The 27,423-nt window shown below is 28.4% G+C and overlaps 1 protein-coding gene across 1 annotated transcript; it reads left to right on the forward strand.

The window, feature by feature from the left end:
* The first annotated feature begins 386 nt into the window (after window positions 1-386).
* LOC122272808 (uncharacterized) lies at window positions 387-23,645 on the forward strand. Its single transcript, XM_087162199.1, has 8 exons — window positions 387-392; window positions 812-910; window positions 7,824-7,932; window positions 13,227-13,317; window positions 15,904-15,952; window positions 16,785-16,831; window positions 22,770-22,842; window positions 23,461-23,645. Exons 1-8 carry the CDS (start codon window positions 387-389, stop codon window positions 23,605-23,607), a joined length of 621 nt encoding a protein of 206 aa, XP_087018325.1. The 3' UTR covers window positions 23,608-23,645.
* The last annotated feature ends 3,778 nt before the right edge of the window (window positions 23,646-27,423 follow it).

Raw genomic sequence — 27,423 nt, forward strand, 5'->3', positions numbered from 1 at the left:
ACACAACGTCTTTAATTTGAAGAAGGTATGTGAATTTTAAAGAATTTTATCGTTAACAAGAGCATTATACAACAATGAAGATGTAGTAATTTAAACTTGAAACACGGGTTTTTGAAATCTTTTAATGTTGTTTAAATGACTATCTCTCTGACCATCTATCCCTCTAGAAGCAAGACTATCCATACATAACCCTAACATAAGACTTCGATTCGCAAGTTGAAGGTTTCATTTTACCAATAAATACTTACATCTTTAATTTGAGGAAGATATACGCAATTTAAAGTATTAAAGCGTTAACAAGAGCGATACATTAATGAAGATTTAGTAATGTAAACTTAAAAGACATGTTGTTTGAATTATTAAATAAAATTTAATCATTAAAAAGTATGATTGTAAGCCTCTAGAAGCAAGAATATTCATTCATAATTCCTAACCAAATCACCACATATTGAAGAAAAAACCTTGTCGATAAACGCACTCAACATCTTTAATTTGAAGAACATATACAAATACATTTAGTTATTCAATATATAAACATATACATTTAGTTATTCAGAAGATCATCATCTAATATAGGAGAGGTAGTATTTTAAACCTGTTGTTTAACTCTAAACATTTCATTTTGATTCATTTTTCGAGTAAATTACAATTTTAAAATTTTTACATATTTTAATATTTCAAAATTTTTAAATTAATTAGAAGTGTTGTGACTTTCATCACCCAAGTTCATACCTGTAGTTTCATTTTCTAAACTTTAAGAGTTTTTGAGAAGTTTAAATATTTTTTAATAAAGTTTAATTATTTGTTACAGGTATTGAAAAAGCGTGTTCCACATCCCTATAACACAAACTGTGTGGATTACTTATCAAAATGGAACGAAAGAGGAGGTTATGGTCCAACAAATGAAAACGTATGTATATTTTACTGTTTAATGCTTAAATTATATTGAATAAGTCAGTTGGAATATTGATAAGCGCAACCCAATAGAAAAAAAAAATGCAAAGCAATATTGTACTGCAAGTAGACGTATAAAACATATTGCAAATAATATTAACGCACTGTTTTCTTAGTCTTTTTTTAACACGGGTTTCGTCTCCATGAAGAAATTTTCCCACAATCTGAATGATGTATACTATTTGCTATAATCACTGAGAGGGGATGTTCAACTCAGTAATAGCTTACGAATCTTTGACAAAAACGATGTCAGTAGAAAGTAAACATTAGCAGTCATAAATAGATAATTAAACTGGGATAAAACAAAAATAATTTTTCGCAATCTGCGGGATCACTATTGAGAACGAGAAATGAGAAACATTCTAACATCTTTGATTGCCTGACCCAAGTAACGCCTAATATTAGATATCATCAGAAAATCGGTAAAATCTAACGTTATATTGCACAACTTCTACATTAGAAACATACAAGAGGTCTCTGTTTGCTCTGCATGATATAATATTTGATTCTATACAAACTAATATTATCTAGCGTTCGCCATAATATTGTCTTTCATTAGTTTTGATGCAATATAATGTTAGATTTTATATTTTCTGATATTATCCTGCGTTTGCTTTTTAGTTTTTGGAGTAAGCAAAAGGAAGATATGGATGGTAGTGGAATAATTCGGCGATATAATTTTACTTAATTTTCTGTATTGCTTTGAAGCAGTAAGGCGTAGAACACTAGTTTTATAATGTCATTCCATGCATTATTTACTTAGCAACACAGAAATACTAAATAAAATTATATTAGCGATTTCTGCTAATTATCCATTTTCCTCCTTCTCACTTCATAGTATATCTTACGTTCTGGTGATTTTTTTGAATATTTTAAATTTAATTAATAAATAATACTATATCGCAACTTTAATTGATATTTTTTTCTTTGCAATGGGTTTTCTGATGAATTTTATATCATTAATAATTTTAAAATGTATTCTTTATTTTTTTTAGAAATGAGCCTTTTTTTATCAAAATTTTAGTTGAATTTGTTAGTTTGTAAAACATGATTTATCAAAGTCGTAACTTAAGTCATTTGTAATTTCACAATTTTGATTCATTATTTATATTCTGAAATTATGTAATAAAAATCTCACTATATAATCTTAAAGTTATATATTTACAATTAAACTCAGCGGAAACTTAACTTAAAATTTTTCCCCGTATAATCATGAAATAAAACTGTTTAACTTTTAAGTTGTGATTTCCTGTAATAATTGACTAAATAAAGAACATAATTTAAAAATATTCAAATTGCTTACTTCAACAAACTTACACATATTTTCCTCCAATTCTTTTTTCACTGAACTTAAATGGAGAACTTTATTCTTTTAGTATCTGAAATTTTATTTAACAATGCACCTGAAACAAAACCCAAGCGCAACGTAGAAATTTTCAAAGGAAATGAAAATAGGAAGGCAACTAATATTATGAAAATTGTTAATATTTTTTTATAATGTAAAAATAGCTTTCATGAACACATCATAAATTTTCATCAATTCGATAATTATTTAAAGGTGTTATGTACTAAACCAACAATCTTTGCAAACAATTTACATAACATTTTACTTTCAAAACTGCCAGTAAATATTATGTTTTATCTAAATTAAATTAGCACAAATATATAAATGCATTCCAGAATAAGACGAAAAGATAATAACATTTTTTTTACATTAGTTTTAAAAAGTTGCCTTTAGTATGAATGATCAAAATTTGACTACAATCCATTACTCTTTTGAGAGCGTTGGTATAACAAAATAGACTTTTGTTTGAAACAATTCCATTGCTTAGATTATGTGTTACGACATAAATAGGTTTAGAAAAAAGCTGGTATCATACGTAAACATTTTAAACAGAGCTTTTCAGAAAATAAAATTGAAAAAATGAAGCAGACGCTGGAGTCAAGTTTCTGGTATCGATGAATTAGCCATAAAAAGAATTATGTTATGCATTTAAGAAACTTGCTTTCGCAAAGAACTTTACAGATGAAAATTTAAACAAGAGTCTTCTCTACGTTGGTTAAAACTTTTGCTTTTACAGTAGTGTAAATAAATGTTCAGCTAAATTTTAAATATTAAGCCAAAGAAATTTTTACTATAATTATTTTAAACATCATAAAAATACATATATACACTTCTTATCTCAAATTTGAACCGAATAATTCAAAATTAGAGTAATAAATACAATGCTAGTAGTATAAATGTTCATAAGCTATAGTTAATGTTTAACAATGTTAAAATAAAATTACTTCCGATATCTTGAAAATTTAAAAGAAAACGAATTTTAACTACATCTGTTTTCATAATACTTAAACATTACTATAATGACTATAAAAAAATTTCTAACATTATATCCTATTAAATATCATTAATGAACATATATCTGCCAATCACATTTTATAAAATTCCGAAGATTTATTACAAATTTGCAGAATAAATTACACAATGCCGTAGTTAAGAATAAAAAAATTAATAAAATAAAATCATGACAAATATTATTTCACAACTTAATTATTTTATTTTAAAACAAAACACAATATAAACTTCACTCAACTATAAAAGCAATATATTCTTACCGCCATTGTTTTATTTAAACATATCGAACATCCTTTGGTAAATTACAAGTTAAAAACACAAATTTGTCATTAAATAAAATAATTTTTATTCCAAAAAGCAGCAGTTGATTATCATTTTAATTATTATTTTTAAATTAAAAAAAATTCCAAAACTTTAAGGTCATTTCATGCACTTTAAAGTTTTTTTTCCCCTTTCAGTTGCAACTTTTTGTTTGTGAGCATCTATATTTCAGAGCAAACCATAAACCTGGAAATCTTTCAACTCTTTTTTGAAAGATTTTTATAAAATGATCAGCCACAGTTAATAATGTAAACACACAGTAGGGATGAATCACACAGGAATGCGCCTTTCTTCAAACTTCTACACAACAACCAATAAGAGAATCTTCAGCTCCGACAAATTTTAAGTGCACCCGTAGCATATACACACCAGTTGTTCTGTTTTCTGTACGGATCGAACTTAATGCCCTCAACTTTCTGCCAAAGTGAATTATTGCAGAGACCAGAAGCCTATCTCAAAATTCCTTCCAATCCTTCCTGGTAGATAAGCTTCTGAATCCAGCAGACGAAGCTAAAATTATAAGAGAAAAAAGTTAAACTTTTCATTGAAAACACTAAATTTAAAACTATTAAGCATTGAATATTTCTTTAAAACTTAAATCATTTAATTTGAAAATGTCTAAAATTTAATGGGTAGATTTCCATAACAATACCTGCACCAAAAAATCTCATTATCACCGAGCAAGAATTCAAAAATATTTCATTTATAACCACTCTCAAATAATAATTTTATTCTTTTTTTTTTTAAAGAAGAAATTATAGTATAAAACCCTTAAGCCTTTTTTATTGGAAGTGAATATGCAAGTATATATACAGATACAAAAATATATCATATTCAAAACTTTTTTTTTTAAAGATAGAGTGCAATAACACTTAACTATCAAAATATTCTTGTACATTGCATAAGCTCCTAGAGTCAATAGGAAATGTTCAAATTTGTTTTAAGAAACTTTCTGAATAAAAGTCGTTTTAGAACTGCTTTAACTTTTTTAGAACTGCTCTTCATTTAACGTAAGTACACTTGGAATAGACTGTATTGTTGCTTATTTTTAACCACTTTTTAACAATTGCAAATTAATATAATTAATAATGTAACAAAAACAAGCAAACCTGTCTATATATAAGAAATGAAAATAAAGATGTTTAACTCATTATTTTACAATATTTTAAACAGAAAATTTAAATAATGTAACAATAGTATTCGTCTAATGAATAAAATTTCAAATGTAATGGTTTTAACTAAAAAGTAGCAGATTAATTAATCATTATTTTAACATTACAAACTTGCTTACTAAAAATTTATTTTTATCTTTATCAATGTTGCAGTGAAATTCTGTCTGATGCGAATTACCAAGTAAACATAATGTTTAAGAGCCTATTCTAAACTAACTACATTACTTATTATTATTATTTATAATCAGACAATACGTTTTAAGCAGAGTAGTCAACTATTACTTGCAAACATTGTCAAAAATGAGCACAATCATAATATTTACTGATAAATGTATTACCTCAATTCTTGAGTGTTTTGATTAAGAAGCGGTCAAGAGTATTACGTACACTAATGCTTCTACAGGAAAAACAGTACCTACGATATTACTTTTAGGTTTCATGTATTGAAATTTATAAAGTTTACTAAAAAATTAGTAAATTTTAAATACCTTTGAAGTTTAAAATTTCATTCTAGCTGATTACCCCAAACAATGGCAGCGACGGAACAATGGCGATGTAAACAATCGTGAAGAAGCTATAACTCAACAATTGAGCTCGCGAACTCAGTTTAGTTCTGCTAATATTTTACTTCTACTATCTAGTGTTTTCTGGCATACGATTGCATTGGCTAAAAATGATATTTTAAGTAATATTTAATTTATCGTTTTCGTTCGCAAATAAATGTTTTTTTATTAATAATATATCCCATATTATTATTAACCTTTCGCAAAAATGTGGCTTTCGACCAAAAGTAATGAAATAGATGATAATTTTGAAAGTTTGGATGTTAGATCGAATACGATTTAATCTTATATAACATCAGTTCTAATATTAGAAGATAGGATTCAAGAGTCTAGCGTTTTCAGCACGGTAGTATTATCGTGCATCTTTCTAATGTTAGATAATATCTTTTTGCTGCCTGGAGATATAGAAACATGGATGTGTTTCTAATAATTGAAACTTTACCCACACACTGTGTATACCACGATTTCCACGGACAATGCAGAAGTAGCAAAATTTGCGCAACCCATTATTTTTACGTTCATTGTTTCATTTCAGCTTTTCTATGCTTTTCAATCATTTATTTAGATCTCAGTTAACAGATGGCGTAAGTTGCCTATATTTCTGCGAAATATATATTCATGTTTTGAAGCATTTTTCGCTCTACTTTCGTAGCTCCAATATTTTTGCCAGAAGTATTTCGCGAATGATCCAACCAACATTCATGACAATATTTCTGACATTAAAAGCAACTCTCTGATTTTATGTAATTGAAGTTAGTAATAACTAACTGACTGGAATTTCTCGTTGAAAGTTTGTACTGCAAAATATATTTAATTAATTAAAATACTTAACGTTTATATTTGTTTAACGTCTCTAAGAATTGTTTTGTTTGTATTTTTTTGCATATGATCACTTGTGTGTATGAATATATATATATATATATATATATATATATATATATATATATATATATGGGTGATTCTCACGAAATATGACAATTCACTGTCCCTTGCTCCAAGGTCTAATACTATAATACTAAAAGAACTTTTTTTTTAAAAAAAATTAATAAATAGCATAGCTGTTAACATTTTAAAATGACTTTGCACTAGCATTGACTGTTTTGTATAGTTAAAAAATTTAATTGAACTTCAAAATGTCATTTTTCTGGCGTGTCCCAAACAATGTTTCCAATAATAACTAGCTTCAAAACTTCCTACAAATTTTTCAATGTCTAATTTTTTTATCCCAACCGTTCTAGAATATACGCATTTCTAGAATATACGCAGAGGGTATTATTTACAAAAACTTCGTTTAAATTAATTTTTTCTGTCAATAATTTTTTTGTCCCAAGAAAATCCATCATTTTCCTGGCTACTTTTATTTAGTGGTTTGTAACCAAAATAGATAGAAGCAGCAATTAATATCTTATGTTAATAGATTGATTAGATACCCTCCTATATGAACATGTCATGTTGCATGAATAAAGAACCAATTTTCTGGTTCAAAATCTATTTCAAAACTTTTTTCAAGGTGAGTAGGTTTTTGTGTTGTCATTTTCTTGGCTTCTTGAAATCATTAATAACATAAACTACATAGATTTATCAGAGTTATTTTAAGAAATCCTGTTGTTTTCTACAGAATATAAACGTCTTAGGCCGAAATATTTATTTAAAGTAAAGTTATATGCTATAAAATGGCGAATTTGTCATTATCCTGGCTGTCATTTTCCTGGCTTATGAATGCCAGGACATTGAAGTGTTACCAAATTTCTTTTTAACTGCTAATACTGTACGGAGGGAAAGCAAATATTAACCTAATACCAAGATTATGTATGATTGTAATATGCTTGGATGTAATCAAAGTTATTTATTTATTTATTGATTGATTATTATACATAATTTTATTCTGTGCATATCAGCAGCAAAATTTTTTTCAATTCAGAGGATAAAAAGAATTAATTTAAGCAATTTATGGTCCATCTAACATAAAGGCTTAAATTGAGTTACTTAGCATTAACTTAGAAGGACTGTGTTTTAAACTTCTAAGCTAATATGTCATTTTCCTGGCTTGCAAGATTTGATGAATTTCTACTTTATTTTTTCCCCGAGCAAATGTCAATAAACTACACTGCAGTCTGTAAGATATTAATGAGTGTAACTAAAGAAGTATTCAAAAACAATTTTAGATTATTTTGACGACTTTAAATTTGAAGAAATTTTTCAGTCCGAATTGTCATATTTCGTGAGAATCACCCATATATATATATATATATATATATATATATATATATATATATATATATATATATATATATATATATATATATATATATATATATATATATATATATATATATATATATATATATATATATATATATATATATATATATATATATTCCATTAGTCTTCAATTGCGGGGGTTAAAAAAAGCGTATTAATATCTGTGATTCTATAATTTTTATTTACATATTTCAGGAATGCTTCCAAGAATGTCAAGCTAATGCCAGTTTCGAAGTTAAGGGTTGTGTTTTACTTTTATATAAGATGCAGTATCCTTTAAGTAAGGATATATGTTTCGATAGTGGTAAGTGTAAAAGTATTATACCATTTTTTTTAACTAAATTTATTTTATTTGAATTAGTCTAGAATGAAATAGCGTTATAGTCTGGTTTGAGGTAGTCTTAATTTGAAAAATAATTAGCCATAATAATTTGATCTTAAGAACGTTTAAAAAATTGTATCCATAACTTGTGTTAATGTCATTTTTTATGTATTTTGCCATATCTCGGAAACTAATTGAAGAATTTAAAAAAAATTCACACAATTGTAAAACTTGTTTCACTAAAAAAATTCCTTGAAAATAAATGTATGGTTATTTTTTCTGTTGTTCAGATAAATAATAGTTTGTTACTGTTTACATGAAATAAAAACTTATAGTCCAAAAGTATATACTTTGTACTACATAGAGTAAAATGAAGAAAAAAAACGTGGATAAAACACAAATGAATCCATAGAAATTGACATACTACCATTACGTTGCCAATATAGCCATTTTCGTTGGCAATAATTTTCTTTGTTTAAAATCACTTTTGTTTTCCTTATTCACATCTAGTGAATCTTGAAAATGGTAGCCTATTACTGAGCGCTCCAATTATTTGCTTCAAATATCGCCATTCTCAAGGCTACCAGATGTGAATAACTCGTGATGTGAAATTTTTTAGAGCTTTACGCATGTCAACTTTTATTTGCTTCTTCATATTTTTTTCAAATTTTCAATGTTTTTGAAAGTTTTTATCTTTCCACTTTAGTTTCTTGGAATTATTCATTTAGTAATATAGTATATTTAATTAAAATACTTAGCGCGTTATTAAAATAAGTTTTACTTAAGATAATGGTTATGGTTCATCGATTGAAAAAATAATATATAATTAGTCACAACTTTCGAAAATATCAGTGCAGTACAATTTTTGTATTAATTTATTTATTATTATTTTTTTACTGATGCTCTGAAAAGCATTTTTTAAGGATATAAAACAATTCCGTCAGCAACTGAATTATCAAAAGTAGATTGAGACAATGGAATGACAAACCTCCATAATCAAATTATTATTATTTATCAAATTACTACTATTGTTACTAGCTAAATACCCCTTCTTCATACAGAATGAATTTAAAGAAATCAATTACTCAGTACTGAACAATGCTACGAAATCAATTACAAAACTGAAAGGTATAGTTCGGCTATTTGAAATGCTTAGTGGAAAAACCAGGTAAGTGACATTTTTAGGGGTATTTATGAATCAGTAAAAATTGCCATGACCCTTGGATATAAAGTTATATTGCAACAAGGTAATAAAAATTTAACGTCTCCGTCTTACTCGAAATTGTTTGAAAATTTATTTCTTTTGCCTACGATTCAAAATTTATTATAGATAGAATTTAGGGTATACTTCATATTTTGACCGAGTTTATATTTTTACACCCTGAAGTTAATAGTACATAAGTTATGTGATAAATAAGTTATCACATAATCATGTAACTTAATTACTTAAGTTATATGATTTAGTGCATAATTAGTATGATGGTAAACGGGGTTGACTATTTTCCTCGTCTTTCTTTTGCCACTCTTAAGAAAGCAAAGAATCAGTTTACTTTCTTAAGTTATTTTAATAAGTTTTATTGTTTCAAGCAATAAAATGTTTTGTCCAACAGATTTCAAATCTAGGAAAATCATTGGCACTGTTAAATTGAGCATCAATCAAACAATAACATTCTTGTTTCCTTACAGCGAATTATAAAAAAAATTTCTATTCATAATATTTTTTTAAGAAAAAGTATCTTAAAACTATTTTCTGAACATACAGCTATAATATGTAACAAAAAAATGTCTTAATACTCTTCATTATAGAATTAAAAAAAATCACAGTTGAAAAGAGCAAATTTTTAAAGATGATGATTAAAACAAATTGCACATTTTTGAACTTACAATTTTCAGTTTTTAGTATTTACTGTCTACAGAATGAGGCATATTGAGCATTTTTTCGATATAACAGTATCATGTCAATAGTGCTAAAAATGAGAAATTATTTTAACAAGTGCTTTAAGCAAATTTTTTTCAGCATTATCATTTTTAAAAAGACAACTTTCTTAGAGTTAGTGGGAGAGAATAAGTTTGAACGTCAAAATAAAATTATGGTATAAAATATTTTTTATATTAATAAAAATAAATTCTTCTCCATTTAAAAACAAAACAAGTTGTATTTTTTTTATTTGCACAGATATGCACTTTTAATTACTGCAAAGAGAAACAATTATAAAACTATAAGTTTTCTTTATTTTTCGAAAACTTAGTATATTTGGAAATAGTTCCCAGTTTAGCATCGAGTATTTTTTAAACTTTCGAATGTTTTTAATTTCTTAACAAAATTCAATTTTCAGCTATAATTTTAAGCTTTTTTTTTGTTAAAAAACTTGACAATAATTTAAATACGAATGTTTAATTGAAAGAAAAACCTGAATTACAGTATTAAAAAATATATTTTATTATTACAATAATAATTTACATGGTAACGTAAGGAATGAAATTTTGAAAAATCTATAAATGTCGTTACATAGTTGTATAATTCTGCGAAATACGAACGGTCAGGTAATCGAAAAATTTGATCTAATATTAAGACGCTTGACACTATAGATAAGGTGTTGTAAATTATAATACGTTTGAAAATGTTGGCTGCATATTCGGCAACTCTATTTTCTTTTTGTAGTGATACCCAATATCTAAACACCATACTAGATAATCATCGTTGATTTTAAAATTTCATTGAAGAAAATATGACATCTTTTATAAAATTTGCATCTTCATTTAAGTAGTTATTGCATTTTAATTATAAAATAGAAATTGAAGAAATTAATATAACTAGTGGGCTGCGCCCCCTGCTCGCTAACGCTCGCCTAGTTTCGTAACTTAATTAATAGTTAGCACTAAATAATTTGGATATTTGAGGCCAACCCCTGGAGCCATTATGATCGACATTTAATGAGTGAAAATCCGATATTAGAACAAAAGTTATTGCGGGTATCTTTCTTTTTCGTATTGCATGCATGTAAACTCTATGGAAAATTTAAAAATAGTGGGATTTCAGTGAAAATGTAACAGAGAAAGTAACATATTTTATATGATATTTTGAGAAAAGTATGCATGTGATTTTCATCTGAAGTAATCAAGGCCATACTAAAGAAAAGAAAGAAGGACAATTGTGTCAGGGCCTGGAAATACTGAGGACTCAACCGAAATTTCTTACTAATATATAGTGTTTAATAATGTTTTTAATAGAAAATGGCAAGAAAATTTCTTTATATCTATACAAAAACTTCAATTTTGCATAATGGATCTTAAAAAATTCTAGAAAATATGATAATAAGGGTTTTTGGGTTTTGGAAAGAGATCTGCAATAAATTTTGTCCTCTTGACCGTAAAATCTTTGTTTAGCCTTTGATACTGCTATCTCCTTCTACTGCTGCACTGCAGTTTTCGTTGGCCAAGGCTAGACAGAAATCATCGGGGGTGACACGTGACCGGGAAGTACCTGATCTTACACCGCAAGCAAAGGCTATCGAAACGAAACCGAATAGTGCTGCTATTGGACTAAATCCTTATCGTTTGTTAGGGTATAAATTTTTAGAAAATGTACATTAAGCTGGACTAAAAGACAATAATAAGCAATAAATAAGGATAGCTTAAAAACAAGAGAAGAGAGTTTAGTAAAATAAATTTATCTTCACAGACACTATGAGCTGATCAGCAACGATACGCCAATATGGAAGGCCCTTCTTCTTGACGAGTCAACTATATTTCGGAGTTTGAATTTTTATATTTCGGAGTCCGCTAGAAAACAGAATTAATTTCCTCACATTTGAAGTATCCGTTTTAAACCTGTCACCCGGTCTTGTCCCATGTAATTAAAACCCTCTCCTACGTAAGTGAAATGAAAATAAATACTTTTCTTTAAGTAAAGCACTGTCCTCAATTTCATGGAATGTACAAATTACAAATTGATGAGCATAATGTGCTTCAAAAAATATTTCTTAGTTTTCTGCTGGGTTAGTGGATTTTTAAAAATTTCTCATAACTAAGCTCACCGGACAAAAACTTTAGTCGCCCTATTGCGCAAGCGTTAAGCAAATCGTTAAGTTCCGTTAGATGACGCAGTGGTCAAGTGATGTCCTCAACTGCGTGCACACTGCTTCAGCGTGATCAAAGGTAAGTAGCTATCAGTAAGATTTTTTGTTTGAAGCGGAAATTGCGTGTAAATATAAATAAGTGTAAGGATGTCATAGAGTGGTAAAAATGAGCAATTGTGTTTGGCCATGCTCATGGTCATACGGGGAATGAAGTTGGTGGATTTGTTAGAGTTTCGATAACGGCTGTTCAACGTGTCTATAAGTAGTGGTGCAACAGTGGGCTTTCAGACTTCAGTGTGCTAGAAGTCACCGAAAGTAGACAGTTACTGACTTGCGGAATGTAATATGGTCTGACGAATCACGTATTTGCCTTTAATCGAAAGAAGCACGTCATCGAGTGCTACGAAGAGCAGATGAAATATTTCATCCTGACTGTGCGGAAGGTCAGAGTCGAAGGTAATTTTGCCATGCTCTCTGAGCGTTTTTCTTATTATGGATTGAGCCCCCTCACTACAGTAGCCACTAACATGAACCAACATGTTTATTTGAACATTCTGGATGATTTGATGTTGCCTCTCAGTCACGAAGAGTGTGTAGTCGATACCCCTATTTTTCAAGATGACAACAGCAAAGTTCATTGGGCTGGAAGAATATGTGACTGGTTTTATGAACACTCAGACACACAATTACATCTCGACTGGCCTGTAAAATGACTTGACTATAACCCCTTTTAAAATTTGTAGGATATGTTGAAACAACGGGTAAAACGCATCCTCGCAAATTGGTGGATTTGCGCGATAAAATCCTCAGTGAAGGGTTTAAACAGGATTCGACGTACCTTCAAAACCATATGGACACACTTCCTAACCGAATCCAGATGGCTATCGAATTCAGAGGCAGTGTTACACTCAATTAAATGATGTTTTTCATGATTTCTCTAGGGGTGACTAATTGTTTGCCCGGTGTGCTTGTATGCTTGCTCTAAAAATATCCATTCACGAATTATTGGCAGGCCTAAAGTCAGAAAACAAACGATTCATTATTCATGCCGCATAGCTATTTGAAATGTGAATAAATAAAATGTCGAAGCACGAAAGAGCCTGATAATTCTTTCGCACATAGTTATGCACTATGATAAATATTAGCCAAAAAAAACTACAGTTTACAACCAATTTTTCTTGTCTTTTCGGGATGCAGCTCCAACTAGCGAGAAATATTTTACAGATCTACAGAAAATTGAAGAGAAAACAGAGATATGCAAAGAAAAGAACTGCAGAAAAGCCTGTTTGTAAGTCAAAATGAATTTGTATTATCATAAAATCATGTGACTTTACTGTAATCTTCTATCACAAAAGAGTTTGTAACGTGTTTATATATATATATATATATATATATATATATATATATATATATATATATATATATATATATATATATATATATATATATATATATATATATATATATATATATATATATATATATATATATATATATATATATATATGTAATATATATATATATATATATATATATATATATATATATATATATATATATATATATATATATATATATATATGTATATATATGTAATATATATATATATATATATATATATATGTATATATATATATATATATATATATATATATATATATATATATATATATATATATATATATATATATATATATATATATATATATATATATATATATATATATATATATATATATATATATATATATATATATATATATATATATATATATATATATATATATATATATATATATTCAAAGTTCAAAATGTAGAGAAAACATGGGACAAATTACAGAACAGTGAAAAACGGGAAAAAGGAAAATTAAAATAATAAAAATCTGAAAAAATGTTTCCTTACTTAAATATCAGTCCATAATTTCAAAAAATTCCTATAAAATTTAAAACAATCACATGTGAGTCTAATACTTACCTAACTGAACCTGCACCATTTTCTCTAACCACTTAAATAAAATTATTAACAGTATTATTAAAGAAGGTTTTTCTTGGATTATCACAAATAATCAACCGATTTTTGAATTTATTAACCATAATGAAATTGATTTTATTGCTACTTTTGATTTCCAGGATCTTTTCAATAGCATTCCCCTTTCTAAACTAAAAGATGTCCCTTTGAATTATTACTATGATTTTAAAAATATCCTAATTTCGATTTTGATTATTTGGAAATTTTTACTTATTTTTGTCTCTTCAATAATTATCTTTACAATGGAAAAGATATTTGTCTTCAGATTGATGGAATACCACAAGGATCTAAATATTCATCTCTTTTAGCTAATTTATTTTTACATGAATTAATTATCTTTAATTTTCAAGATAATATTATTTTATTAAATAATATTTACCGCAAGGAATTAATCTTGCTTCGTAATCATGATGATAATATTAATTTCAATTTTTTGGATTTGGGTATTATAAAAGAAGAAAATATCAGCTTTGTTGATTAATACGATAAAAGAAATGATTTTAATTTTAATACAAATAAACTAATTATTTGAAATTCTAATGTTTCTAAGAGTGTCTATTTAAATATCATTTTAAATCGAATGAATAGAATTAAAAGAATAAGTAGTAATGTTTATTAATCCAAAACACAAATAGACAAATTCTTTCCAAATTTTAGAAAAAAAAAAAACAATGGATACCCAACTAAAGTAATTAAATTCCATATAAAATCATAGTTAATCGTATATTATTGCAAATAAATTCACTAAAAAACTTTTTTTAATTTATATTATTTTTACCATGTGCAAATCCATTTCGGGCATATCAGTGGCTGAAATAATGGGCAAAACAGGCCATTCGTGTTTCTTTCTCTTTTCCATTTTTATTCTTAAATAAAAGTTAATTTTGTGAAATTATTATTTTTCTAAAATTATTAATTGTCAACTTCTTTAAATTATCCAGTATAATTTTACATTGCGCACATTCAATTACGGGCCCCTCCAAGGTTACTAACAAATTAATCACGCTTCAGTACTGCAATAAGAATGCACTATAATACAAAATCCCTCTATTTAAGTTTGTACCTCAATTCGATGGTCTATTTTCATATTTTGTAATCGAGCAATCTTGTTACGAAAATATTTTATATCGTTCTTGAGAAATTTCCCGTTCATGTAAGTTCATTTGAATTCACTGCCAGCTTCATAGATCCTTCCTTTTATGTTTTATAGTGTTTTTTCTGAACGTTTTGTTTTCTGTTTTTACGTGATATTTTAACTTAATGTGTTCTATTTTATTTGTTGCAAGTATTTTGTTAATTTTTTTTTGTCCGATGGCTCATTGACTAGAAAAAATATTCTGTACATATGAAATTGACTGTGGGCGGGGCTACCCGACTCTCCCCTATATATATATATATATATATATATATATATATATATATATATATATATATATATATATATATATATATATATATATATATATATATATATATATATATATATATATATATATGACTTCAAGGTACAATGATTCCCAGGTAGTTTTTTGCACGAATAATAGTCCAGTTTATTATCAAACAGATATGTGTTTGAAAGTTCTTTTATGAGGTCATTTATTTTCAAATTATCTATTAATAACTTTAACACTTTAACTACTTTAACTAGGTAACTCTACACGCTATCGTAAGCGGAACTTTTTGCGGTGCGTTTTGATACTAGATAATTTTAAAATAGGACATAGCACAGATAATTTTAAAATAGGACACTTAAAAATATCTCGTTTATATATATTATAATTTAAGTCATTTGATTTGAGTACTACATAAGACGGTTGTAATTTGTCGATATGTTTATTATTTCAGAGAAGAAAACTACATAGCAACTAAAGACTCAGTAGAAACAAATCGTAAGGTAAATTTGATTATTATTTTCATTTATTAAATTGGTTCAATTACTATTGGTATGGCAATTTTAATTCATTTCTTGATGGTTAAAAAGCTATTTTTAAACAAATTAAATTATTTTTTACCAGTCATTTCCATACGTTTAGGGTCAAGATGTTTCCCAAACCGTCGCCAATAGCCCATTGTGCAGCTCTAGAGTGCAGTAAATCAATATACCTACCTTTATTACATTTAATGTTTAATAAAAACTAACGTGTGTTGATTTTGCTTGGTAGATTCAGGAATGCATAGATAAAAACTTGTATCTTCATCTGGCACAGGGATCCAATAAGAACTTGCCTGGGGACCGGGTGAAATTTCATGCGGTCATGCTAAATTAAGAAAATGAAATTAAATTCTTAACATGGAGCGATCTTAAAATGAAGGAAGTATGTGCTATCATATGACATAAACCCACAGCTAACATTTAAGCTCTCGAAAAAATCAGGAAGTAATCAAAAATTTTATTGCAATATTTTTTCTTTTTTTTGTCGCATGAAAACCAATTTTGTTGAAATTGGTAAAAAAATGTCCTAAAATTGTTATCACTTTCATCCGATTCAATATAATTCATATAAGCTATTAATAAGCGATATGATGCGGGCAAAGATAAGCTACAAGACTTAAAATTGAATTTTTCCCTTAAGATATGTAATTAGATAAAGATTGTGTAATTAGATCTGCTATTACATAAAAAGATTTTAAAAAATTCCTCTATCTCCTCCTATCTTAGCTCCTAGTAGAAATATTAATTTTTGTTTATTATCATTTATGATAAAGTTGTTTCATTTTATTTTCAGGGCTTTTGTGGAAAACATACAAATAATATGATGAAAGAAAAGATGAAGTAAGAATGTTTTTTTTTTTTTCAGGGTTAATAAACAAATATTTATTTCACTTTTTGAGATCTGAGATTTTCATAATGGCAAAAAAGGCGATATTTTACTCGGGATTATGAAGCTTTAAAAAAGTAAACTCATAAATATAATAATATATTTTGCGAAAAAAAATATAGGGGTACTTTAATCAATCAAGCAGGCAACAATTTATAAATCATAATTTTTTATGATCTACTAGATACTATGCCATTGGAAAACAAGCGATTGATTAATTTATAATTTTAACTATTTTTTTTCATGCTGAACTTTGCTAAGTTAACATACAATTGGACCCCGCTATAGTGAACCATCTGAGAACCCAGCGATAAGCGCACTGTATAAACGGTTATTCACTATATCCATAAAATTATTCATTAACAAATTGCTGTAGTATTCTTAAAATATAGTGCTTACAAAAATACAAGATTTGTTCTATAAAATATTAGCTAATTAATCTAGTGAATTCTCTCTACAACAGGGTTTTCTTTCAGTAAATTTCCCTTGTAACGAAATTGGAAATCGGAACTTTAAATAACATTCAAAATATTCTCCATATAACGAAATAGTTATCTCCCTACAACGAATATTTCAAACTTTTATCTTTTAAATGTTCATTACTTTTGAAAAAAGTTGCATTTAAAAGTTTAAATTTCTCTGCAACCGATTTACTCTCCCATGTGTTAGTTTTTAAAATCACTCGATTTATTCATTTTCAGCGAAATCACACATTTTAAACTATCTCTATAATATGTCTTACTTCATTTTTAATTAAAAGCCATAAATAGATGCTTTGAATTTTGAAATGTTCATTTAAATGCTTGTAAAAGTGAAATTTCAGTTCACTTGTCCACTATGAACAAACTAGAAGTTTTTTGCCGTTCACTATAAGCGGAGGAAATAACATTAACTAAGATCAGTTTGGACGGGACGTGACTTTACACATTGTTGACTCCCAGGCACTTCTTTGGCACCGTATTTTGAAATTCGCCAATGTTACATTCGCCAAGTCGGGTCGCGAAAACCTTTGAATACTAATTCGCAAATGTTTCACTTGAAACATACGATTTAAAAAACGCATGAGTGAACATGAGGTGTGAATAAATTTAGCTGCTTTAAAAGTTTTTGAGTATTATCAGTCTCTTTTGTGTATTATCAGTATATTATCAGTTTATTCAAATTCTTTGCAAAAGCAAAATTTCAGTTCACTTGTCCACTATAAACAAACTAGAAGTTTTTTGCTGTTCACTATAAGTGGAGGAAATAACATTAACTAAATATCAGTTTGGACGGGACGCGACTTTACACATTGTTGACTCCCGGGCACTTCTTTGGCACCGTATTTTGAAATTCGCCAATGTTACATTCGCCAAGTCGGGTCGCGAAAACCTTTGAATACTAATTCGCAAATGTTTCACTTGAAACATACGATTTAAAAAACGCATGAGTGAACATGAGGTGTGAATAAATTTAGCTGCTTTAAAAGTTTTTGAGTATTATCAGTCTCTTTTGTGTATTATCAGTGTATTATCAGTTTATTCAAATTCTTTGCAAAAGCAAAATTTCAGTTCACTTGTCCACTATAAACAAACTAGAAGTTTTTTGCTGTTCACTATAAGCGGAGGAAATAACATTAACTAAATATCAGTTTAGACGGGACGCGACTTTACACATTGTTGACTCCCGGGCACTTCTTTGGCACCGTATTTTGAAATTCGCCAATGTTACATTCGCCAAGTCGGGTCGCGAAAACCTTTGAATACTAATTCGCAAATGTTTCACTTGAAACATACGATTTAAAAAACGCATGAGTGAACATGAGGTGTGAATAAATTTAGCTGCTTTAAAAGTTTTTGAGTATTATCAGTCTCTTTTGTGTATTATCAGTTTATTCAAATTCTTTGCAAAAGCAAAATTTCAGTTCACTTGTCCACTATAAACAAACTAGAAGTTTTTTGCTGTTCACTATAAGCGGAGGAAATAACATTAACTAAATATCAGTTTAGACGGGACGCGACTTTACACATTGTTGACTCCCGGGCACTTCTTTGGCACCGTATTTTGAAATTCGCCAATGTTACATTCGCCAAGTCGGGTCGCGAAAACCTTTGAATAGTAATTCGCGCATGTTTCACTTGAAACATACGATTTAAAAAACGCATAAGTGAACATGAGGTGTGAATAAATTTAGCTGCGTTATAAGTTTTCGAGTATTATCAGTCTCTTTTGTGTATTATCAGTGTATTATCAGTTTATTCAAATTCTTTGCAAAAGAAAAATTTCAGTTCACTTGTCCACTATAAACAAACTAGAAGTTTTTTGCTGTTCACTATAAGCGGAGGAAATAACATTAACTAAATATCAGTTTGGACGGGACGCGACTTTACACATTGTTGACTCCCGGGCACTTCTTTGGCACCGTATTTTGAAATTCGCCAATGTTACATTCGCCAAGTCGGGTCGCGAAAACCTTTGAATACTAATTCGCAAATGTTTCACTTGAAACATACGATTTAAAAAACGCATGAGTGAACATGAGGTGTGAATAAATTTAGCTGCTTTAAAAGTTTTTGAGTATTATCAGTCTCTTTTGTGTATTATCAGTGTATTATCAGTTTATTCAAATTCTTTGCAAAAGCAAAATTTCAGTTCACTTGTCCACTATAAACAAACTAGAAGTTTTTTGCTGTTCACTATAAGTGGAGGAAATAACATTAACTAAATATCAGTTTGGACGGGACGCGACTTTACACATTGTTGACTCCCGGGCACTTCTTTGGCACCGTATTTTGAAATTCGCCAATGTTACATTCGCCAAGTCGGGTCGCGAAAACCTTTGAATACTAATTCGCAAATGTTTCACTTGAAACATACGATTTAAAAAACGCATGAGTGAACATGAGGTGTGAATAAATTTAGCTGCTTTAAAAGTTTTTGAGTATTATCAGTCTCTTTTGTGTATTATCAGTGTATTATCAGTTTATTCAAATTCTTTGCAAAAGCAAAATTTCAGTTCACTTGTCCACTATAAACAAACTAGAAGTTTTTTGCTGTTCACTATAAGCGGAGGAAATAACATTAACTAAATATCAGTTTGGACGGAACGCGACTTTACACATTGTTGACTCCCGGGCACTTCTTTGGCACCGTATTTTGAAATTCGCCAATGTTACATTCGCCAAGTCGGGTCGCGAAAATCTTCGAATACTAATTCGCGCATGTTTCACTTGAAACATACGATTTAAAAAACTCATAAGTGAACATGAGGTGTGAATAAATTTAGCTGCGTTATAAGTTTTTGAGTATTATCAGTTTCTTTTGTGTATTATCAGTGTATTATCAGTTTATTTAAATTCTTTGCAAAAGCAAAATTTCAGTTCACTTGTCCACTATAAACAAACTAGAAGTTTTTTGCTGTTCACTATAAGCGGAAGAAATAACATTAACTAAATATCAGTTTGGACGGGACGTGATTTTACACATTGTTGACTCCCGGACGCCTCTTTGGCACCGTATTTTGAAATTCGCCAATGTTACATTCGCCAAGTCGGGTCGCGAAAATCTTCGAATACTAATTCGCGCATGTTTCACTTGAAACATACGATTTAAAAAACGCTTGAGTGAACATGAGGTGTGAATAAAGTTAGCTGCGTTATAAGTTTTTGAGTATTATCAGTCTCTTTTGTGTATTATCAGTTTATTTAAATTCTTTGCAAAAGCAAAATTTCAGTTCACTTGTCCACTATAAACAAACTAGAAGTTTTTTCCGTTCACTATAAGCGGATTAAATAACATTAATCAAATAACAGTTTAGACGGGACCAGTATAAACACTCACTACAACTGAGTGTTTACTATATTCAGAGTTCATTATAGCGGGGTAAGACCGTATTAATTTTTTGCCTAATTTTATTTATCAAAATTGTCTTACTCTCATGCACGTTTTAAATTTCATTAATTGTATATTTTTGGCAGTTCATTATTCAGAATACGAATTCTAAATTAGAAATTAGTTTTTCAGGAAGGTGATTATTATTTAATTGCTTTTGATTACGAATGTAAAGTAAATATACAGGGTTCTTATAAAGTCCCGAACCCATTTTGATGTTTAATTACTCATAAAATAATAAAGATAGATTAAAATTAATAACATAAATGGTTAGATAGACTCAAAAAGTTTCATGTCCCTTGGCAATGAACTTTCACGTGTGCCCCCTTCGTCGCAATGATAATATCAAGTCGATAGTCAATTTCACGCCAGGTAGCGACAAGCATGTCGGCATTCAGAGAGGCTATGGCGGTTGTAATTCTGGCTTGTAGGTCATCAATGTTCGACACGATCCTCCAGTAAACATTGTCCTTTATAAATCCCCGAAAAAAAAAGTCCAGCGGCGTTATATCAGGTGATCTGGGTGGCCAAGGATTTGAGAACCCCCTCGTCCAATCCATCTTCCTGGAGAATGGTCATTCAAAGAACTACGAACGATGATGCCCCAATGAGGTGGTGCACCATCTTGTTTCAAAAAGACATGCGGCTGAAGCTCTTCTAGTTGTGGAAATACGAAGTTTTCGAACATGTCTAAGTATACGACTGATGAAACCGTCTTTTCTGAAAAAAAGAAAGTCCAATGACTCAGTCGTGCATTAGTCCACACCACACATTAACCTTTGGAGAATCCCTTTGTGTCTCACGGTATTCATGGCGGTTTTCAGATCCCCATATGCGCACATTATGGCGATTAACAATGCCAGAAGTACCCATTTTGGGCCCATTTTGATGTTTAATAACTCATAATGCTTGTCGTAACCTGGCGTGAAATTGACTATCGACTTGATATTCTCCATGCGAAGGGGGCACACGTGGAAGTTCATTGACAAGGGTCATGAAACTTTTTGAGTTTATCTAACCATTTATGTTATTAAATTTAATCTATCTTTATTATTTTATGAGTTATTAACCATCAAAATGGGTCCGGGACTTTATAAACACACTGTATATTCATTATTAATTCTTTTAGCTTAAAACAGTTTATAATAAAAGATGTTTAAGATTAGCTATATACATTTACTAAAGCCTCTTTCCTCTGAAATATTAATGACGTTTAAAAGATTTCTATATTAGTGTCTAAGTTTTTGTATTCTATTTTCTAGTTTCTATATTCTAGTTTTTGACGTGGTTATTTTTGGCCTATTACTCACTGTTTGTTCGGAGTTTTAATTTTTCTCAAACAATTATCTCCGAATGATTCCATAAATGTGTTGGTTCTGAAATTATTGGATATATTAAATAAAAAAAAAGTTTTTGTTGCAAAAAAGGAGCTGGAGCCATATTAACTGCTTTATTTAGTGCTTTGAAATAAATGCTGTAAGCTATGGCAATTTTAGTATATTTATCCGTTTTTTGGCATAACAAATAGAGCATATGACAATATACGAAAGCAATTAGTATAACAAGGAGTCCTGTGATATTCTATTGTCCGACAATTTTCAACAATCTATTGACAACTTTTGAGTTTCCCTTTCGAACTTCTAAATTTTATACAGACAAAAAAAAAGGAAATAAGATCATCTAAATAAAGATAGTTTTACTTTTTTTAAATCTCTTTTCCTCAAACTGATAATCGTATTCAACTTCGTTTCTCTTCCCTTATTATTAAAACCAGTGCTTCCCTTGTTGCAACTTGTTTGTCTTTTTTTCTGTTATGTTGAGCTTGAAAATACGGAATGTTTTGGTTCATAGAACAATAACATTACTATTTTTGCTTTTTTCTCACAGTTTTGCTTAATTCAAAAAATTGGAGTTTTATATCAAGAATTCCAATTTAAGTGAAAAGTGACCAATGTGAATAACTAAGTGATATATTATTATGTTAAATGTGAATTAAAGAATTCGTTTTATATATATTTTTAGGCACTTAATCTCTGTGACTATAAACTTGAATAACATGCAAACTACGACCTACAATTACATACCGAAATACGAGGTAAGAAAATGGTTTATTTTTTAAAATTAAGATAAAACATGTTAAAATGTAGTTCATATATTCAAAATATGTTTAAAATTGAAAATTTCTTACACACCATTGGAATGTAATTTTTAAAATCCCGCAAAAAAATATTTTCTATAAGAGAAAGATTATTCCGTAATCAACGTTCTTGAAACATATTTTTAGAAACTTTGCCAAAAAGTGAAGTTAAAAAGCGTGCTTATAGGAGCTTCGAATTATTATTTAAGTGAGAAGAAAAAACATTATAAAAATATGACGAATCACTTCTGAGGAAGGGGGATATGGAACATCAAAACCAGTTTGATTGCTTGATAATCTGATTTTCTTTTCTGTAATTTTCCTTCTTCAATCAGACTAATTTTGAAGTTCTTAATATTTCCTTTACTCAACACTGACACTACAAATTTTTATAATGTGTTTGCTATTTCGCCTCTGAAATATTATTTAGCACCCATATTCTTTTGATGAGAATTCTAATAAATTCCATATTGATTGGCAGGAATTCTAAGAAGATAAATTGAGGTCGTTGATTACGGATTTTATTGCTTAAGTATTATTCATATATTTCAATATTTTTTTGCATTTTTCTTTCAGAGCATTGAAATATCAAGCAATCTAGCAGGATATATAGGAATATGGTTGGGAGTTTCATTCATATATGTAATCAATCTCCTAGAAGAAATGTTTTCTTTATTGATGAATTCATTTAAGAAGCTGCTAAAGAGACGAACAAATTCGTAAAACAATGTTTTTTGGAAAAATAAAGATGTTTTTCTTCATCCTTTGTGTTTGTTTTTTAAGGCTGTTATTGAAGGCTCTCTCGTCCTATGAAATGATATTTTTTGCGATTCATATGCTATTTGCATAACTGCCGTGAAATTTCAACAGTTACTCGTCACTGTTATGATAAGTTTAATCTATCTAAAGCAAACGCTGTTTATGTTTATTCCAAAAAAGGCGCAAAACGTCAATATAGAGAAAAGCCACAGTTTTGTGATAATGAATGCGTTTGTAAACTTATTTTTTAATATTTTAAATCTTAAAGCAATGCTGCATTTTCTGGCCATATAAAATTTTGTAAAAAATGTGAATATGGCGCAAAATTGGAGATTTTTAAAATAACGTTTAAAATATTTTAGTTGTTTATCCGTTCTAATGCTCAGATAATTGTTCACAGCAAGATGATATATGGAGTTTAAAATCATTACTTGGCTAAGTAAGTGCAAGGCACTTAGTGTAGCATTTTATTCTCCTTTTCGACGAAGTTTTGAAAAACAATGTTTATTAAGTTTTCACGAATTAATTAAAGTTGTAATCAAAATTATTAATCAAAAATGTTATTCACCACTGCAGGGGTTTGACGAAAGAATGGAAACACTGTAATACTTTTTTCTTCATATTTCTCTAAAAATTATTCTAGATTTAATTTAAGGCTTCAGAAGTGTTTAAGTCATGCGATTTCTCATTTATAACAATAAAGTTTAAAGCCTTTAGAGGTTTGAGGGACTGGCAGTAAATTACGAATGAAAAGAAAATGTTTTTGAACAATCATAAGTTAAAAAAATACAGCAATAAGCCTGCAACTCATATAAATTACGTTGATTATTATATAAAATAAGTACATAAAATTTCGGTAACTTTTTATGAAAACTAATTTTTTTAACTTACATTTTTTTTTTTACTATAACTGCTGTAATATTCAATAATTTTTTTAAAAAAAAATTAGGGTAATTTTTAATCAATAAGAATATTATTTTAAAATTTGAATAAAAATCCGTTGCCAATTGCGTAAGATATTAATATTTAAATTTATCCTTTCATATTGGGCATGCGCAGTAAACATTTAAAACGGATTTTTTTTTATTATTTTGTTTAGAAACGTATTTGGTAACATGAAAATGTCCAATTTGAATATCTTGAAATTGTAAAAAGTTTCTCGCAATTTTCTATGCAGTTTTTGTTAATTTGGAAAGAAAGTTTTAAATTTGAAGGGGGTTTCCACAAATTTCATTTTGCATCAAAACAAAATTTCATAACAGATAATAATACCCTAAAATGATGGTTCAGGCCGCAAAATGTGATGGTATTTGCAAATACAGCATAATTTAATAGGTTGTGGTCCTATATAATGCCGAAGACATTTTTAATAAATCTTATTTAATAAATCTTATTTAATAGTGCAATCTTAAATTTGAGGAAAACGCTTTCAACAGATCTCTACTTTCAGATCAACAAAATTATTCTTATAAATGAAAGTAATATTTAGACACTTTATAGAGCTCAAGCAAAGTAACATTTATCTCGAAGATAGTAAATAATACTTAACTTGTATACATTACAGAAAACTCTTATGAACAGAGGGTAGTCGCTTCCAAAAGTCTCAGTTTCTGTACTACACTGATCGTATCAGTTTCTGCATTACACATTATAAAAAGCAGACTATTATTATTTGTCTTTCTCTATTGCATTGCTACAGTTTATGATACTTGATCAATCTAAAGTGACATAAAAATAGTTTCAGTCATGCTTCCTGTGCTAAACTAATTCACTCTTCGTTAGATGTCTTGTACAGCGGTTCCAATTTTTTTTGTCTACGGAACCCTAAATAATCAACCCTCTTTCGGCGAAAACCCCAATTTATAAATTAAAATTTTTAAGGTAATTGTGAACGTTATAATGAAATATTTTTAAAATATTCAATTAGAGGAATGAAGATTTTGCAACGTTTTATCATTAGCAATCTTTTTCTTGACTTTCTTGCTTGCCATGTTCCTTTAAATACTTTATTTTTAATTTTCAAATCATATTTATAATATATACTACTTGTCTTAAATTTCCATACGGTCATTAGTGTTTTCCATTTCCCAAGTATGAAATAAATTCTTGCACAAATATAATCATTTATTTAAGCAAAAATATTAATACATATTTTGGCATAGACTACATATTTTTTGTTTGTTTTAAATCCATCCTTGATAAAAAAAAAAAATTAAAAAAAAATAACCACCTTAGACATTGTCATTGCTGCGCTCCTTAGGGTCATTCTATTGGTTGGTTTGTAAATATGTTGGTTCCAATTTTTACCCAATTGAATTGAAAGCCACTTTTGATTCCACCCTAGATTTATATAGATACTGCTATTAAAAAGTGCAGCTTTAAATTTGTTCAAGTGTATCCCATACGCATGGGTCGTATCTTTGTAATTTCTAAAGTTTCAGTTGACCTTTTTAAAAAATATTTTTGACGAAAAATTTAGAAATTATTATTTATTTCTTTTATTAAAAACAAAATTATTTCTTTGAAAATATCTCCTCGCATAATAAGCTGTAAACTTTTTAACCGGAAGCCGTGAAGGTAAGGAACTCAAGATTTGTTTTTGTTTGCCTTTGTATTGAAAACACAATTTATTTGACTTCAGAAATTATTTATGGCGAAATGTTAATTTAACAATATAAATAACAGAAAGAAGTTCAAGCAAGAAATTTACACGCATGTAAATTATTTTATAAATTTATCAGTTTAAGCACGTGAAGTTATAAGATACACTGACAATGCAATAATAGATATAACGACTTTACGTTTGTCTAAAATGATGCTAATTTAAAGAAGTGCCCTAGATTTTTGCTCATTCTCTTTGCCTGAATATATATATATATATATATATATATATATATATATATATATATATATATATATATATATATATATATATATATATATATATATATATATATATATATATATATATATATATATATATATATGAGCAATTCTACAAATAAACGCCAGTTAGGCGGCCAAAAAAAATTAAAAAAAATTTGGAGGGCACACTATTTCTACATGAATTTTCTTCTTCCTTACACCCTAAAAAGGCGAGAAAAAATCGTGAACATGAAATTTTTTCTTTGTGACATACTATAAATGTGACATACTCTTTCTGACATACTCAGATAAATCTGAGCCGTTTATTCAGATAAAACAATTTTTACATAAATATAATATTATTATAATGTTTTTCTAAAATGTATTTATAGAGATTTCATAGCATAAGATTATATTTTAGTATAAAAATTGGCGTTTATTTGTAGAATTTCTCATATCGTCGCTTTGAAACTAAACTAAACCGTGGTAACTCAAAAAAGCAAATTTTTCAGGAGAGCAATTTCTATCTAATGCTAATCACGCCAATGCGATAACGATTTATCTGCTCTCTAAATTAATTTTATTGAACTATGAAGTTAATACTTTTTTTCTCTAAAAGGGTGATTTTTTTTACACAAAATGACCCAAATATCTCGTTTTTCGATTTTTTTTGAGTTTTACGGCGATAAAAGCGACGATATGAGCAATTCTAGAAATCAATTACGCAAATTAGGCAAACAACAAAAATAATTTTCTTTTTTTTTGGGGGGGGGGGCACTCTATTTCGACATGAATTTTCTTCTTTTTTACACCCTGAAAAAGCAAGAAAAAATATTAAACATGAAATTTTTTCTTTGTGACATACTTTAAATGACAAAATACCAATTTTGAATTTTTCCCGATTTTTTCAATTTA

This window comes from Parasteatoda tepidariorum, chromosome 4 (assembly GCF_982258835.1).
Source record: "Parasteatoda tepidariorum strain Cologne lab strain chromosome 4, Ptep-v5.0, whole genome shotgun sequence".
NCBI classification, from domain to species: domain Eukaryota; kingdom Metazoa; phylum Arthropoda; class Arachnida; order Araneae; family Theridiidae; genus Parasteatoda; species Parasteatoda tepidariorum.

Coding starts and splice junctions, on each gene's coding strand:
- LOC122272808 (XM_087162199.1), top strand. Junction 911..7,823: donor ATGGTCCAACAAATGAAAAC/GTATGTATATTT, acceptor TACATATTTCAG/GAATGCTTCCAAGAATGTCA. Junction 7,933..13,226: donor GGATATATGTTTCGATAGTG/GTAAGTGTAAAA, acceptor TTCGGGATGCAG/CTCCAACTAGCGAGAAATAT.